Here is a 13090-nt window from a genome sequence, read left to right on the forward strand (position 1 = left end):
CGCGCAAAGCCTCATGGGAGCGGCGAGGGCGCGAGGCGGTCCGACCGCCATTTTGAAGGCGGCGGTGGGCGGGACTGAGGCGGCTGCGCTGCAGTGCATAGGTGGCTCGTGCCGAGCGTTCTATTTCCTCATTGGGGCTGTTAATGCTGCGGCTCCAGCCCTCCAAAAAAACCTGAAGCGTAGCTCATAGCGCGGGGCTGGTGGGAAAAGCAGTGCTAAGTCAGTGAGGAAACGGGTTGGGGTTGCGGCCTGCTGTGGGGCTGGAGTGTGTCCCTCAGGGGTGGGTGCTGGAAGGATTGGCACAGAGTTTATCGATGCTGCCCTTCTTCTTGTCCGTGCTACGCATCTACCTCGTTTAAAAGACTCGCTGACAGAATCCCTGCTTTTAAATGCCGTTTTTAGTCATATCGTTATGTTTTTTCTTCTATCTCAGTGCTTTTAATTCTGCAAGCAGCCTTCAAACGGTACCACACTGATACAAGGGCTATGGCACTGCGGTCTTACAGCACTGACAACATGTAAAGAACCTCCAACAAAGATATCCTGGCTCTTCAGGTAGGTGCTGTGGTACAGACACCTCTGGACTGTATGTTTACCCGTCACAAATATTGCTGCCAAGTTCTGTGTGTGTCTATCCGTCTCAAACCTTGAGGTGAGAATCTCCCACCACTGTGATGATTTCCAGCACCCTCGTGTGTTAATTTTAGAAGAAAAATGGAAATATTTTGTTGTTCCGGTCTCCACGAAACTTAAAAGCAACAAAGAAAACAATAAAAAGCAAAAGCCAAAGTTGTCTGTGTGAATGTTAATTGCATTTTCCCTTTATCGGCTCCAGAAGTTTGCTTCAGAATAATATTGCCCTCTTGTGGTCAAGCAGCGGTAAGCCTGGGAACTTGGCAGAGGTCTGTTTGCACGTCGTTCAAACACGTAATTATTTTATCTGCATATAGCATTTAGTCAGTTAAACAAAAGTCTTTTTTGAGATGTCTTTTACTGCTTGTTTACTACTGCTCACCCTTGCAGGTTCGGGCACCTAGCCTGATTCACCTCTTTCTATTGCAATGTCAAAATGATTCACCAAGTTTTGTTCTGAGATGGATTCAGGATTTTAACGCCAGCGCCTCAGGAGCCTCCACAGAAGGCACTTTCATTGCTTCGGAGGGTCTCAGGTTCAGCTGCTCCACTGCAGGTCAGTTCAAAACCTACCATCGATTTTCACATAATAAAAGACTTTAGAGAAGTTCCGAACAGCATGCCTCTTGCACACTGTAAATTACATCAAAGCCTGGATTATCTCATCTGGGCCCAGAAGATGACTCACCAATACCATCATAAGACAATTTACTTCAAAACACCTACAATACTTAGCCAGGTTTGAGAGTTGTATAACACCGTGGGTTGTTGATTTGATGTTTTGTCACTCCCCTTTTTATTCTTTCTTCTGCCTTTCTTCCCAGTTGTTGGAACTTAGTTTGTCAGTTTATACCAGGCTGAAATTTATCTGGCAGGATAATTGGATCTCCCTGGAAAGTGTCACATTAGGTAGGAATTGTAGATGATGCCCCTGCAAAACTAGTTAATAGAAAATAGGTTTAATTGCTGCTTTAGTAATATTGATCAAATGCAGTCATTCTACCTATGTGTTTCTATATTAGGCACCACTGTAACTCGCACAATACAAACAGGCCCATGCTTGCATTAGCTTGGATGGGTGAATTTCCAAGAAATGTTTCTGGAAAGAGCACTACTCAGGTGAATAAATTTTCCCTGGACTCTGTTTGGAGGGATGATTCTGTGTGAGTGACAGCTGTGTCTGAAGGCTTGTGTAGGGGACCCAAATTCTACAGCTTAGCATCACTTTGTGGGCTCTTGAAGCTAAATGTGATGCTCTGGAATCCCTGCTTTTACAACATGTGACCTCAGAAGCGTAAGTAGGAAGGGAGCTCTGGTGTTATCTCCTCCTAGCATGGAGCCCATAGCTTCTCTGGCTGGCCTGATCCAGTGTTGTGCTATTGTCCCTATAAAGAACTTTTGGCTCATGTCTGAGGTGAGCATCTCAGGTTGCAAATTGTGGTCATTTTATACCAAGATCTCATATCTGTTGTCTTCATAACCTCCCTTCAATTAGATGTAGCTATGATCAGATTGCTTCTAAGTTGGTCGTACCAGTTGGTTCTCAGCCTGCCATGGTGCATGTAAATCTTGTCCCAGCTGCAAAACCTCACGCTTCTTGCTGAATTTATTGCAGTGCCTCTGGAAGGTGGCTCTACCATTCAGTACTTTGGCACTTCCCCCAGATTAGTGTTAGTGGAATACAGATTTAATTAAAATTACTAAATAATCAGTGTCCCCAGATCAGTAGGGAAGCTGTGGGGCGAAATAAAGCCCGACTGAAACCCAGGACTTCCTTGTTCATTACCAGCTGTCATTGGACACAGAGCCACTGATGTCGACACTCTGAGCCCAGTGGTCGAGCCGTTTTGCAGCCAGCACAACAGTACATTTACCCAGCCAGAACTTCTTCAGCTTGCTAATGAGAGCAGTGTCACTGAAGTCAAGGTAGATCACGTCTGCTGCTTTCTGCTTTCCCCATAGCCTATCATCTCAGCCTAGAGGGCAGGCGTAATTGTCATCCTGTGACTGATTAATATTCCTTGCTTTTTCTCTTTGTGTTATTTTCAACTAAGGAGCTCTTTTTTTTTTTTTTTTTGCTCTTAATTCCAAAGAGCATGCCCTTGTATTTTGCAGTACTGAATTTCGAGTCCTTTCTATTATTTGAGTCCTCAAGGCTGGCAACTTTTCATCTTCTCTAGAATACTATGATCCTTCCTCATATTCTAAATGACTCTCAACTTTGATTGTGAGTTGACTCAGAATAGGGAGTTTGAGAAATTACAGCATGAAAGGAAGTAGACTTGGCATGGACTTGGCTTCAGGGTAGTACTGTTCTGCATTTAGCTACAGAAGGATTCTTAGTGAAAAATTTTTCTGCCCTACAATCCCCAGTGCAAGGGAAAATCATTTCCAAAAGGTATATAGGGAGTGAAGGGAGTGTGACCTAGAAAAACTAGTAAGATGCATATGTCAAATACAGTTAATTTTTTTTACTAATGATACTGATCTATATATATAAAATGCTGAAGAGAACACTTATCTTCTCTGTGTTCGGCCTCAGGCTACATTCCTCATCAAAGGCAGAGAGACCCTGTTGACATTTTCCTAGTGAGTAAATCAGTCATGAGAGCAACATATTTCTTTTCTAGGAACCATTTGGAAAGCCATCTATTAGAAATTAGGACTCCTGGGTTTCCCTGAGCTCAGTGTATTCTTGAAACAAAGGTGCTCAGACTCGTTCCTACTTTTCCCCCTTCCTGCCTAGCAAACCTTGTTTGCAGCTCTCTGTCTCCTCATACTACTTCTGTCCTCCACTATCGAGTGCAGCAGGAGCACTGTGGTGAGCAGGGGCAGAAGGACCCCTCACCTTGTTTCCTGCACATCCATCTGTGTACTGGGCTCTCTGTAGCAGGGCAGTGACCAGCTGCTCCATCCTAGCTGCAGATATTTTCTCTGCTACAAAATAGGCAGTGCAGTAATTGTATGCAAATCCATGCGCAGATTAAAAAATTAATCAAATTCTGAAATTTTCATTTAAAGAGATTAGTCTTGAAAAATCCCCCATCTAATCCTCCCCAAGTAGTCACTTAGAACAAAACTTTACCGCTTTGTTTTCTTCCTGGGCTCAGTGCATCTCCTTGAAAATTTTCTTGTGATGCTTTTGGGACCATCTGGAACATCAAGTCTGAGTCTGAGCAGGGCTCAGCAGGCAGATTAAATTTGATCTATCAAATGATAGAAGAGATGTGTCAGTAAGTGGGAACATGGGACTTGAACGCAGTAAAATCTCCGCTGTGCTGTACTTCATAGGTAAACTCCCACGTGAAAAATGGAAGCCGTAAGCCCAGGTGAGCCTAATGGTAATTTACCTGCCAAGAGGCCAGAAGAACGCTGTGTAGCAAGTGAAAGGAATAGCAAGAGACACTTACAACTTGCTGTATCTGGTAGTTTACTGCTGTAACAAAGATGTAATCTGTCTTTTACAGCTTGAACTGAGAATTATTCTCTGGAGGATTGGGGTTTGATCCCTCGGGGATTCTGGAGTCCTGTACGCTCTGTATGCCAGGGGCCAGCCACCAAGCACTGCCACACTGAGAGCAAACCATAGAGGTCCTGATGACACTAGAAATGAACTGCCTTAGAACCCCAAAGATCTCAATTAAATTTGACATCCCAGAGCATCCTCAGGCCTTGCAGCATCTGAAACACTGGGGCTGTGTGGTTGAATCAACCTGCAGCAAGCCCAGTTGCCCCAACTTTAAGAAAACCACAAGCCTGTGATGCAAACCCTCAAACAAACCTCTAACTGTAGTACCCAGAATAACTCTGCTTTGCTCACTGGTGGGAGACTGGGCCCTAAAAGGGAATATTTTTCCACCTTTCAAATACCTGCCATGGAGCAAGGCATTGGCTCATTTTTCTCGCTGCACAGGCAGCTCGTTTGTGCTCTCTTTCCTTCCCCAGTGTGGCTCAGAGCTTCTGGCTCAGACTGTTCCCCCTTGTGTCTATGCTTTTGGTCTCTTGCCACCATCCAGTTTACCTGGCAGCTTGCCACATGTCTGCCCCTGTGCTGGATTGTTTCTGTCTCCTTCTGACATTGGCTCCTTGCCTGCAGAATTGCTTTAATTAAAAAGTTAATGAAAGGTAGTGCAAACGACTGTTTTGCCTGTGTTTTATCACAGTCCAGCTTCTCTCCCTCCCTTTTTCCCAGAGAAGGTAAAAATGAAGCGCTGGGGTTTTGCTGCTTTTTATAGTGGGAGTTAGTGGAAGTTTCTAGTGACTTAGGAGGAGCCCTATGAAGAAAGAAATTATAATGGTAATGCATGCAAACAAGTATGCAAATGGTGAACGTTATTCACCAATGAAAGCTGAGGAAGTTTTCATTTAAAGGGGATTAATCTAAGCCCCTTACAGCTCTCTTTGTAACAGGCGGTTCTCAGCATCTTTGTCCTCCTAAGATTAGTGTGAACTCCTGGAAACTTTCTAAAAGAATATTCCCCAACTCCCAGTTGTCCCAAGCAGGGACAAAGGAAGGGTGAAAAACCTCCACCTCACGCCGATAGCATGTGACCGTGGGTCCTCAGAGAGGAGGGCTTGTTCATCCCTGTGTGATTTCCCTGAGAAACTGGGAAATGAAGATCAGTACGTAAGTCCCTTCTCTCACCCTGAATTCCTCCCAGACAGCAGGGAGAAAAGGAGAATGCAGAGGTGTGAGGATGGTATTTTCCCACATGCAAGATATAGCAGCTTGCTGGAAGTCACATCATTTCACCCTCCATCTATAGAGGTAGTCTGAGAGCTGCTATTTGGGTTGTTTTTCCTTCCTATGCTGCCCCTCCCTCAATGTGGGGTGTTCAGTTTTCTTGATCTTGTTTTTAAAGCCCTCATGAAATGAGTATGATTTTTTGAGCGTGCTTTTTAATATCTACAGCGAATTTCTTAGCACTGATTTATAGCTGTTCCTTGTTGACATTTAGTATCCAGTGCTTGAGATGTATAAATAAATTACATTAACATGGATTTGTGACATCATTAGCAGCACGCCCATTCCAAGGGGAGCCTCCAGTGAGCCTGTGTGTCTAATCAGAGCTGTCAGGGAGCAGAGTTACACATGGAGACCTCCAAAGCTGATGGGTCTGTGCCAAATGCAGCTCTCCGTTGTGTTGTACAGCTGAGTAGCCTCTGGATGCAGGGAGATTTGCACTGGGCTTGCTCTGCATGTATACCTGTGCACTGAGGTCAGTGGTTTCTGTGCAGACAGCATGCCTTAAGGCCTCCTGAAGCAAAGGAAAGATGCACACATGCTGACTTCACCAGCCTTTGGATCGGGTCTTGGTGGTTAAATTACAGTCTGAGTTCAGAGTGCAGAAAACAGATTACATGCCTGCTATTGTAGTGAAATGCTTTCAAGAACAGAGCAGGCATTAGCAGTATGTACACAAGTGCTAGATGAATTAAGCTGGCATTTATTTTTGCAGCTTCACCAGGAGAGGATTGCTTTTAAATGACTCGTGCCTGCTGTGTCATGTCTGCAGCTGGAGCTGAGCGGAGCCGCTGGGAGGCCGTGTGTGACAGGCTCTGCAGTTGCAGGTCTGATTTTGCTCAGTTCCCCTGGACTTCAGGGTCAGCCATGCACAGAAACATCAAGGCAGAGCCTATTAAAAGCTTTGGGCTTCATTTTCTTAAACTTGCCATCTTCGTTTCATCTTGGACAGGGTTGTTTACTCAAGAATGTCTGATATGATGTTATGTTGTGGTTGTAGGTGAAAAACAATGTTGTTAACATAGCAGTGTTTGTAATTATTGCTAAACAGCGTTGTGCAGGGCTGAGGCCATTCCATTTTCTCACTGAAGAGTTGGGAGGAGACAGAAATAGGGCAGCTGACTTAAACTGGCCAAAGAGATATTCCATACCACATGACATTGTATGGAAGGAGAGTTTTGAAGGGGTGGGAGTTCATCTGGCTCTTTTTCTCTCTGGGGGGGGGGCTAGCTGGGCATTGGTTGGTGAGTGGTGAGCAATTGCTTGTTATGTACATTCATATGTATATTTGTATATTCAGTCTCAGTTCCTAAGAGGTGTATGTCTCACTTCACTGCTAGTGGCACAGTTACTCAGGTCCTCGCTGTAGGAAGGCTGAGGCTCTGTGGTTTTTAAACTGCTTACAGCCCCAGCTGCCACAAGATTTTTGAACTTGTTAATGAAGTGGTCAGGAACTCTCTTTCTTATCTCTTCTCAGGGTTGAAAAGACAGTCCTAAAGGAAGCAGTATCTCAAGGGAGTTTAAATAGGCAACTTATCTGCCCTGCGTTTTGCATTTAAAATTTGTTTCTCATAATCTTTTTTTTTTTATCCAGCAAAGCTGTGATCCACCATTTGGTTTTATTTGCAAGTCCTTTTTTTGCAATGATTTCCAGCGTGTGCCCAAGTTTTATTGCCTGGGAATGTGCTTGTATTGAGATTTTCACTGAGCCTTTCAGTCTGTCCCCTGTCTTTGCAGGAAAATAAGGCAGATTTAGACCCAGAGGAACTGTTGGAAAGCTTGTTGGCTTAATGATTAACACCTTGCAATGCTGTGGGAGTGTTAGGACAAAGAGAGACCTCTGGACTTGTGTGTTCTCTCAGAAGAGGAGGCAGAAGCTGGCCTTGCACTGAAACGCATCCATTCAGTAGAGAGAGAATTAACTGGCAGGTAATTTGAATGTTTCTACAATTAAGAATATTGCCAGGGCTGCCTCAGCCTCCTAGCACCCTACTTTAATTGCCTACACCATAATTGCCGTGAGCTGGAGAGATGCAGATCACAGGGGTCCTTGGTTCTGAGAAACCAGCAATGAACTCAGTGCCAGCTAATGGAGGGAAGGAGTGCTGGGAGGGCATCAACAGTGTGTGCTGGCAGGGGCTGCCTCTGCACTGTCTGGATGAGTGTCTGCCCTTGAGAAGCTGAGGTTCTGCAGTCCTCGCTCATATCTGTTGCATTTAATTCTAATAGTAGATAGTAGCTCAGATGTGCTTTCACAGACCCAGCTGGGAACTTTGCCTGGATCTGAAGTCCTATTTGGGCTCTAAATATTATTTTAATGGATAATGAAAGAACTAAAATATAAAAGAGAATGAAGCCAGGTGTTAATTTGCTTTTTGTTGGAGCAACCTCGTTCCTGGTCTTTCCACAGCCACGGGCAGCGAGGGAGCAGGCAGCTAACAAAGCTGTTACTTTTCCAAAGTCTGTGCCTGGTGCTGCAGGGGAGCACAGGGCACTGCACGGCCAGAGAATGAGCTCAGCATTTGGCTGGCACATGGAAGAGAGTTCATGGAGCGAAAAGCTGTTCCGCCCGGCCGCCCTGTTCTCTCCAGGACAGAGAGCAGCTTGCATGCTTTGGAAGGGTGTCAAACGCTGAGCAAATTGAAATGATGGCTTGCCAGTGGCAAACGTACAGTAATAGAAAAGCTGGCTGGCAGGGCTCACCTTCCCTGCAGGAGGTGATGGGATTGCAGTGGAACCAAAAGCTGACAGGTAGTTTGAATGTGACGCTGTGCTTCCCTCCCTACTGCCTGGGGTGTGGTGGGAAAACACAGCTGATATTGCACCTTACTGAAGAGAAAACAGGAGCTAAAACTCCATGGTGCATAATCTGGCCTCACTGTTCTCCAAGTGACAGCCCTGTCTCTTTTGCTAATGAAAATTGCCTCTTTCACTTGCAGGTTGGGGGATCTTGGTTGCTTGAGGACTCACCGGTGTGTGTGCAAGCCCACCCCAAGCTGAGCGGAGCAGCTCAGCCTGGCCACCCTAGGCAGCATGTCCCTCCGTGAGCACGCGCTGTCCCTCTTCCGCAGCGCAGTGGGCACCGTCCGGCCAGCCCCAATGCTGAAGAGGGCACTGAAGCTCCAGGGAGAGGGGTGCCCTGAGCTGCTGGTGAGCAGCCGTGCCTTCCCGTTGAAGAGGGACCTGTACTTGGTGGGGTTTGGCAAAGCTGTGCTGGGGATGGCGGCAGCGGCAGAAGAGATCCTGGGAGACCACCTCGTTCGGGGGATCATCAACGTGCCACTGGGCATCCAGGAGAGCCTGCAGCGAGCGGGAATGCAGTAAGGGAGCTGACACGTGCACAGTTTGGGTGGGAGTAAACTGCCAGATTTGTCCTGTGTGGGTTGTTTCTGTGAACACCCTCAGTCTTTTCCAGCTGCCATTGCTCTGGTGCCCACCGTGTCCACTTTCTGTTCCCCTCTGGTGTACCAGGAGTGATTCTCTGCTGGGTGACAGCTTGGCTGCCTGCAAAGGTACTCGTGTTAGTGATGTGATTGCCTTCCCTTTCCATGCAGGGAGATGCTGCTGAAGCCACACAGCAGAATCCAGGTCATTGAAGGTGCCAAGAACAACCTCCCTGACCCAGAGGCTCTTAGGGGAGCAAGTGCCATTCGGGAGCTGGCTGAGGGCCTGACAGCAGATGACCTGCTCCTTGTGCTCATCTCAGGTGGGGATGCCAGGGAATAGGCTGTGCTGAGTGCCCCTGCTGCTACAGCCCCTCCAGCTACTTGGCCAAATGCCCTGTGCAGCAGGGGACTACTGTGCTGTTCTGGCCCTTTCAGTGATTTCTCCTTTCCCTTCTCTCACAGGATTTTTTTCAGGAGTGCAGCAGGGGAGGGCACAGGGTTGCCCCAAGTCCTGGGGATACAGGCTGGGATGGTGGTACACAGGCTGTCAGCTGCTCTCACCTTTTGGCAAGGGTGGCACTTTTTTCTTCTCCCCTCCTTTAATCTGGAGATGCAGACTTGGGAGAGGCTTGGTTGACTCACAAGCTCTGAACTTGTTAATTTGGGACTGACCCTCCTTAGAGCTTTGCTTTTTCCCCCCACTTTTATTGTGGCCAGTGGAAATGAAGCCCAAACCTCTGACACAGCTGCACACCTTGAGGGGTCAGCCCTGACCACTTCCAGGCAAATACCCACAGGCCCTGAGCGTTGGGTCAGGATGTCCTCAGGCCCAGGGCTGTATATGGAAGTGGATATTGTGCATCAGAGGGATGCAGTTGCCACGGCTCAAGCTTGATTCAGGACAAAAGCAAGCAGGGGCTTGGAGCAGCTCTGCTGAAACCACTTGGTCTCTGCTTGGTAATTGTCATTGCATCCATTGTGGTTGCTGAAGCGTGATGTGGTGCAGAGAGCACAGAGCTGTTAGGCAGTCACCCAAGTAGCTGACATCTAGCTGTTCTCGCTAGGGATTCCCCTGGGTGTCCTCCTGTCCTCCTGTCCTTTGGCTACTAGCATCTCCAAGAGACTCCTCAGCCCACCAGGACTTACCTGTGGCTGTGGCTCCTGGCGCACGTGCACTCCCACACAGCAGCCAGTCCCCAACTGCTGCTGCCTCTCAGCTAGAATCCTGGCTATTGACTGAAACCTAGGCATTTGCATTTGTTTTTCTTGCTCATCATGTTTTATTGATGCTGATTTGTCCCAAACCTCTGAGCAGATTTTGCCTTTTGACGGTAGCTTTCAGCTGTACTTTTGTGCATGTTCACTCTCTACTCACATTTTTCTCCTTTCCATTCTGTATTTTCCACCCATTTCACTTTACCATTCTGATCCTTTTCCTTACCTTCTTTTGTACGTTTCCAATGCCCATCTGTGTCAGTTGCCCTGATAGGATTCCCACTGATAGAACTATCACCTTGGGTGTGCTTTGTTCTATGTTATTCTGTCCCCTTTTTTTTTCCTCCCAGACCTAGGTGTGTGCAGTTAGGGGGGTGGTTTCCTATTTTAGTGCAGCCACAGCTGTTTTTTTCTGTGCTCTGTGTTGAATAAATGGAACCAGCAAAACCTACAGCATCTCCATCTACATAATGCTTCATGCTCTGCGAGTCCTGAAGTGTGTGGTCCTGCTCATCCATCCAGGGAGCCCTTGAAAATGAGTGTGGGAACACACTAGTAGCCTGATATCGTGGGGATAGGAATTTCAGGCTCTTCTCTGTGGTACCCTGATCCAGTGAGGTTTATGCTGTCTGTGTGAAGTGTAGCTGACTGCAGGCAGTGCCAAGCTGCCGTGATTAAAGCCTGTTGGTGAAGGAGACTTCATTTGCCGTTTCCCTGACCAGCTCTGCCTTCCCTCCACAGACTGCTGAGGGAAGGGGAAAGGCTACTCCTGCTCAGCTACTGGGCAGCCCAACTTTATTCCTGTCCCACTGTAACGTGCGCTCAGTGTCTGCCATCTCTTCTGCATCCTAGGAGGTGGATCAGCCCTACTGCCTGCTCCCATCCCACCCATTCTCCTGGAGGAGAAGGAGAAGCTCACAAAAATGCTGGCTTCCCGAGGAGCTGCCATACAGGAGCTGAACGCTGTCCGGAAAATTCTGTCTCTGCTGAAGGGTGGAGGGCTGGCCCGCCTTGCATATCCTGCACAGGTAACCAGAGGAAACCTCTGCTTGCACAGTAGTCTGCCTCCTAAACAGTGGTTTAAACAACTGACCAAAGTGCCGTATGCACATTGTTTTGGGTTTGCAACTTCACTGAGGACCCAAACTCTCCCCAAAGGGAGAGGTGTGGAGAAGGGGAATTCAGTCCTGGCCATCCAATTGCACTACTCAGCAGACCCCAGCCCTCACCCAGCAGGAGTTTCCATCACGCTGGTCATTGCTCTGCTCACTCCCGTTGCACTTTCAGAACCTTAGCTCACCCAGAGGCTGTTCTCTCACTGATGTGCCAGCTGAACCCATGCTAGGTTATCGGCCCAAGCACAGTGGCATCTGTTTTTCTTCCACTGCGATAGTTCAGCATCAAAGGACACTCAGTGGGTTACAAAAGAGCAAGGTGGCTCTCAGGGTACTTTAAAATAAAAAAGGCCCAAGATCTCCCCTTGTTTCCAACTGTTTTGAGATGAAGGTAGCGCAAGTATATCTCAAAGCACCGCATACGCCAGGACTGCAGTGCAGTCAGCCATCCCTGCTTCCCACAGTAATCCACCAGCATTGCTCTTGGCAGGTGGTGAGCCTCATCCTTTCCGACGTGATTGGTGACCCCCTGGATATCATAGCGAGTGGGCCCACTGCCGCCAGCTCCCACAGCGTCCAAGACTGCCTTCAGATCCTGGCCAAATACAACCTGCTGCACAGCCTGCCCAGCTCCGTGGAAGCAGTTCTCTCCAGCTCTCCCACCAAGCCCGCTGCTGCAGAAGACTACTCCCACGTTTGCAACGTCATCATTGGGTCAAACACGTTGGCTTTGGCTGAGGCCAAGCGCCATGCAGAGAGCCTGGGCTATGTGACCCTGGTTCTCAGTGCAGCGGTCTGTGGGGATGTTGGCCGTGTTGCTGTGCTGTACTGCCAGCTGATCTGCCTGCTCTGCCTGCGCTTGGCCAGCCTTGGGGAAGGGCCTCGGGGCTCTGAGCTGAAGGGGAATCTCCTGCAGCTGGCGGCAGAGTTAGACATCCCGGGTTTGAACATGGCTGAGTTTCTGCAGGCCCTGCAAGGAATGGGGCCCCGGAAACCGGTCTGCGTCCTGGCTGGAGGAGAAACTACGGTTCAGCTTCAAGGAACTGGGAAGGGAGGGAGAAACCAAGAGCTGGCTCTGCGAGTGGGGCTGGGGCTGCACAGGGCACGGGGTGTTGAGGCCAGCAACCTGGGCAGGTGTGATGTCGTCTTCCTGAGTGGGGGAACAGACGGGCAAGACGGGCCCACAGATGCAGCTGGGGCTTTCTGCAGCCCAGAGCTGGTGGCTGAGGCGCTGCAGGAAGGCCTCGATGCAGAGACCTTTCTCAGCAACAATGACTCCTATGCCTTCTTCAGCCACTTCCAGCATGGACGTCATCTCCTGGTGACTGGCTTGACGGGCACCAATGTCATGGACATCCAGGTTATTTTAATTAGAGCCACGGACAGATCACGAGAGCTCCCTCTGCAGATATTCTGATGCATTTAATTAGCAGCAGGGGTAAATAAGGCCATAAACATTGCAGATGAAACTACTAGGCTTGCTGTCAAGGGTGCTAATATCTCTGACAGAAAGAGTCCACTAATTAGGCGAAAGCAAATCCACAGTAAAAGCATTGGGAACAGTCAAGCTCCTGTAATTGGGATTAGAAGAAGGTAAGGAGTCACACTGTGGATGCTGCATTTAGCACTTCTACAGAGAGCCACTACTGCTGTGACAGCTTCAGATGCGGGTGAAAGGCATGGAGAAAGCAAGGCCATGGCACAGCTGCTGGAGAGAGCTCCCAGTGCGGTGTGGGAACCCCCTCTGACCCTGGGAGAGCCCCTGTACTGGCAGGCTGCGTGTTAGGAGCTTTCATGGTGTTGTTTTCCAACTGGCCGGAAAACAGTCGCATATCCAGCCTGAGCACTGACCTTTCTTCTGTGCCGAGGCAGAAGTCGCTGTCACTCTGATTAACTCTGCTAATTCTGCAGAACAAAAGGCAAGGAAGTCTTCATGCTCAGCTCTCCTGACCCATGCTGCTGAGCTGATCAAAGGGCAAAGCTGCCAGAGCCTTGCT

At 48.3% G+C, this 13090-nt stretch overlaps 2 protein-coding genes across 7 annotated transcripts in view; one reads left to right on the top strand and one right to left on the bottom strand.

Annotated features, from left to right (window-relative positions):
* WDR82 (WD repeat domain 82) overlaps nucleotides 1–51 on the bottom strand; it is a 16266-nt gene extending 16215 nt beyond the window's left edge. Inside the window, exon 1 of the mRNA XM_010718421.3 lies at nucleotides 46–51. Coding sequence (XP_010716723.1) covers nucleotides 46–51 — 6 coding nt within the window. The remainder of the gene's footprint in view (nucleotides 1–45) is intronic.
* Nucleotides 16–12660, top strand: GLYCTK (glycerate kinase). 6 transcript variants are annotated; one of them, XM_019619914.1, is made up of 9 exons: nucleotides 16–101; nucleotides 434–555; nucleotides 1024–1189; nucleotides 2423–2559; nucleotides 7115–7306; nucleotides 8317–8697; nucleotides 8932–9083; nucleotides 10831–11006; nucleotides 11584–12660. In XM_019619914.1, the coding sequence occupies exons 6-9, from the start codon at nucleotides 8411–8413 to the stop codon at nucleotides 12508–12510; spliced, it is 1542 nt and encodes a 513-aa protein (XP_019475459.1). In that variant the 5' UTR covers nucleotides 16–101; nucleotides 434–555; nucleotides 1024–1189; nucleotides 2423–2559; nucleotides 7115–7306; nucleotides 8317–8410; the 3' UTR covers nucleotides 12511–12660. The 6 variants fall into 6 exon arrangements, with proteins under 6 accessions (XP_019475459.1, XP_010716666.1, XP_019475457.1 ...); XM_010718364.2 differs by lacking the exon at nucleotides 2423–2559; XM_019619912.2 differs by lacking the exons at nucleotides 16–101; nucleotides 2423–2559 and adding an exon at nucleotides 109–219.
* The last annotated feature ends 430 nt before the right edge of the window (nucleotides 12661–13090 follow it).

Source organism: Meleagris gallopavo, chromosome 14, assembly GCF_000146605.3.
Source record: "Meleagris gallopavo isolate NT-WF06-2002-E0010 breed Aviagen turkey brand Nicholas breeding stock chromosome 14, Turkey_5.1, whole genome shotgun sequence".
NCBI classification, from domain to species: Eukaryota; Metazoa; Chordata; class Aves; order Galliformes; family Phasianidae; genus Meleagris; species Meleagris gallopavo.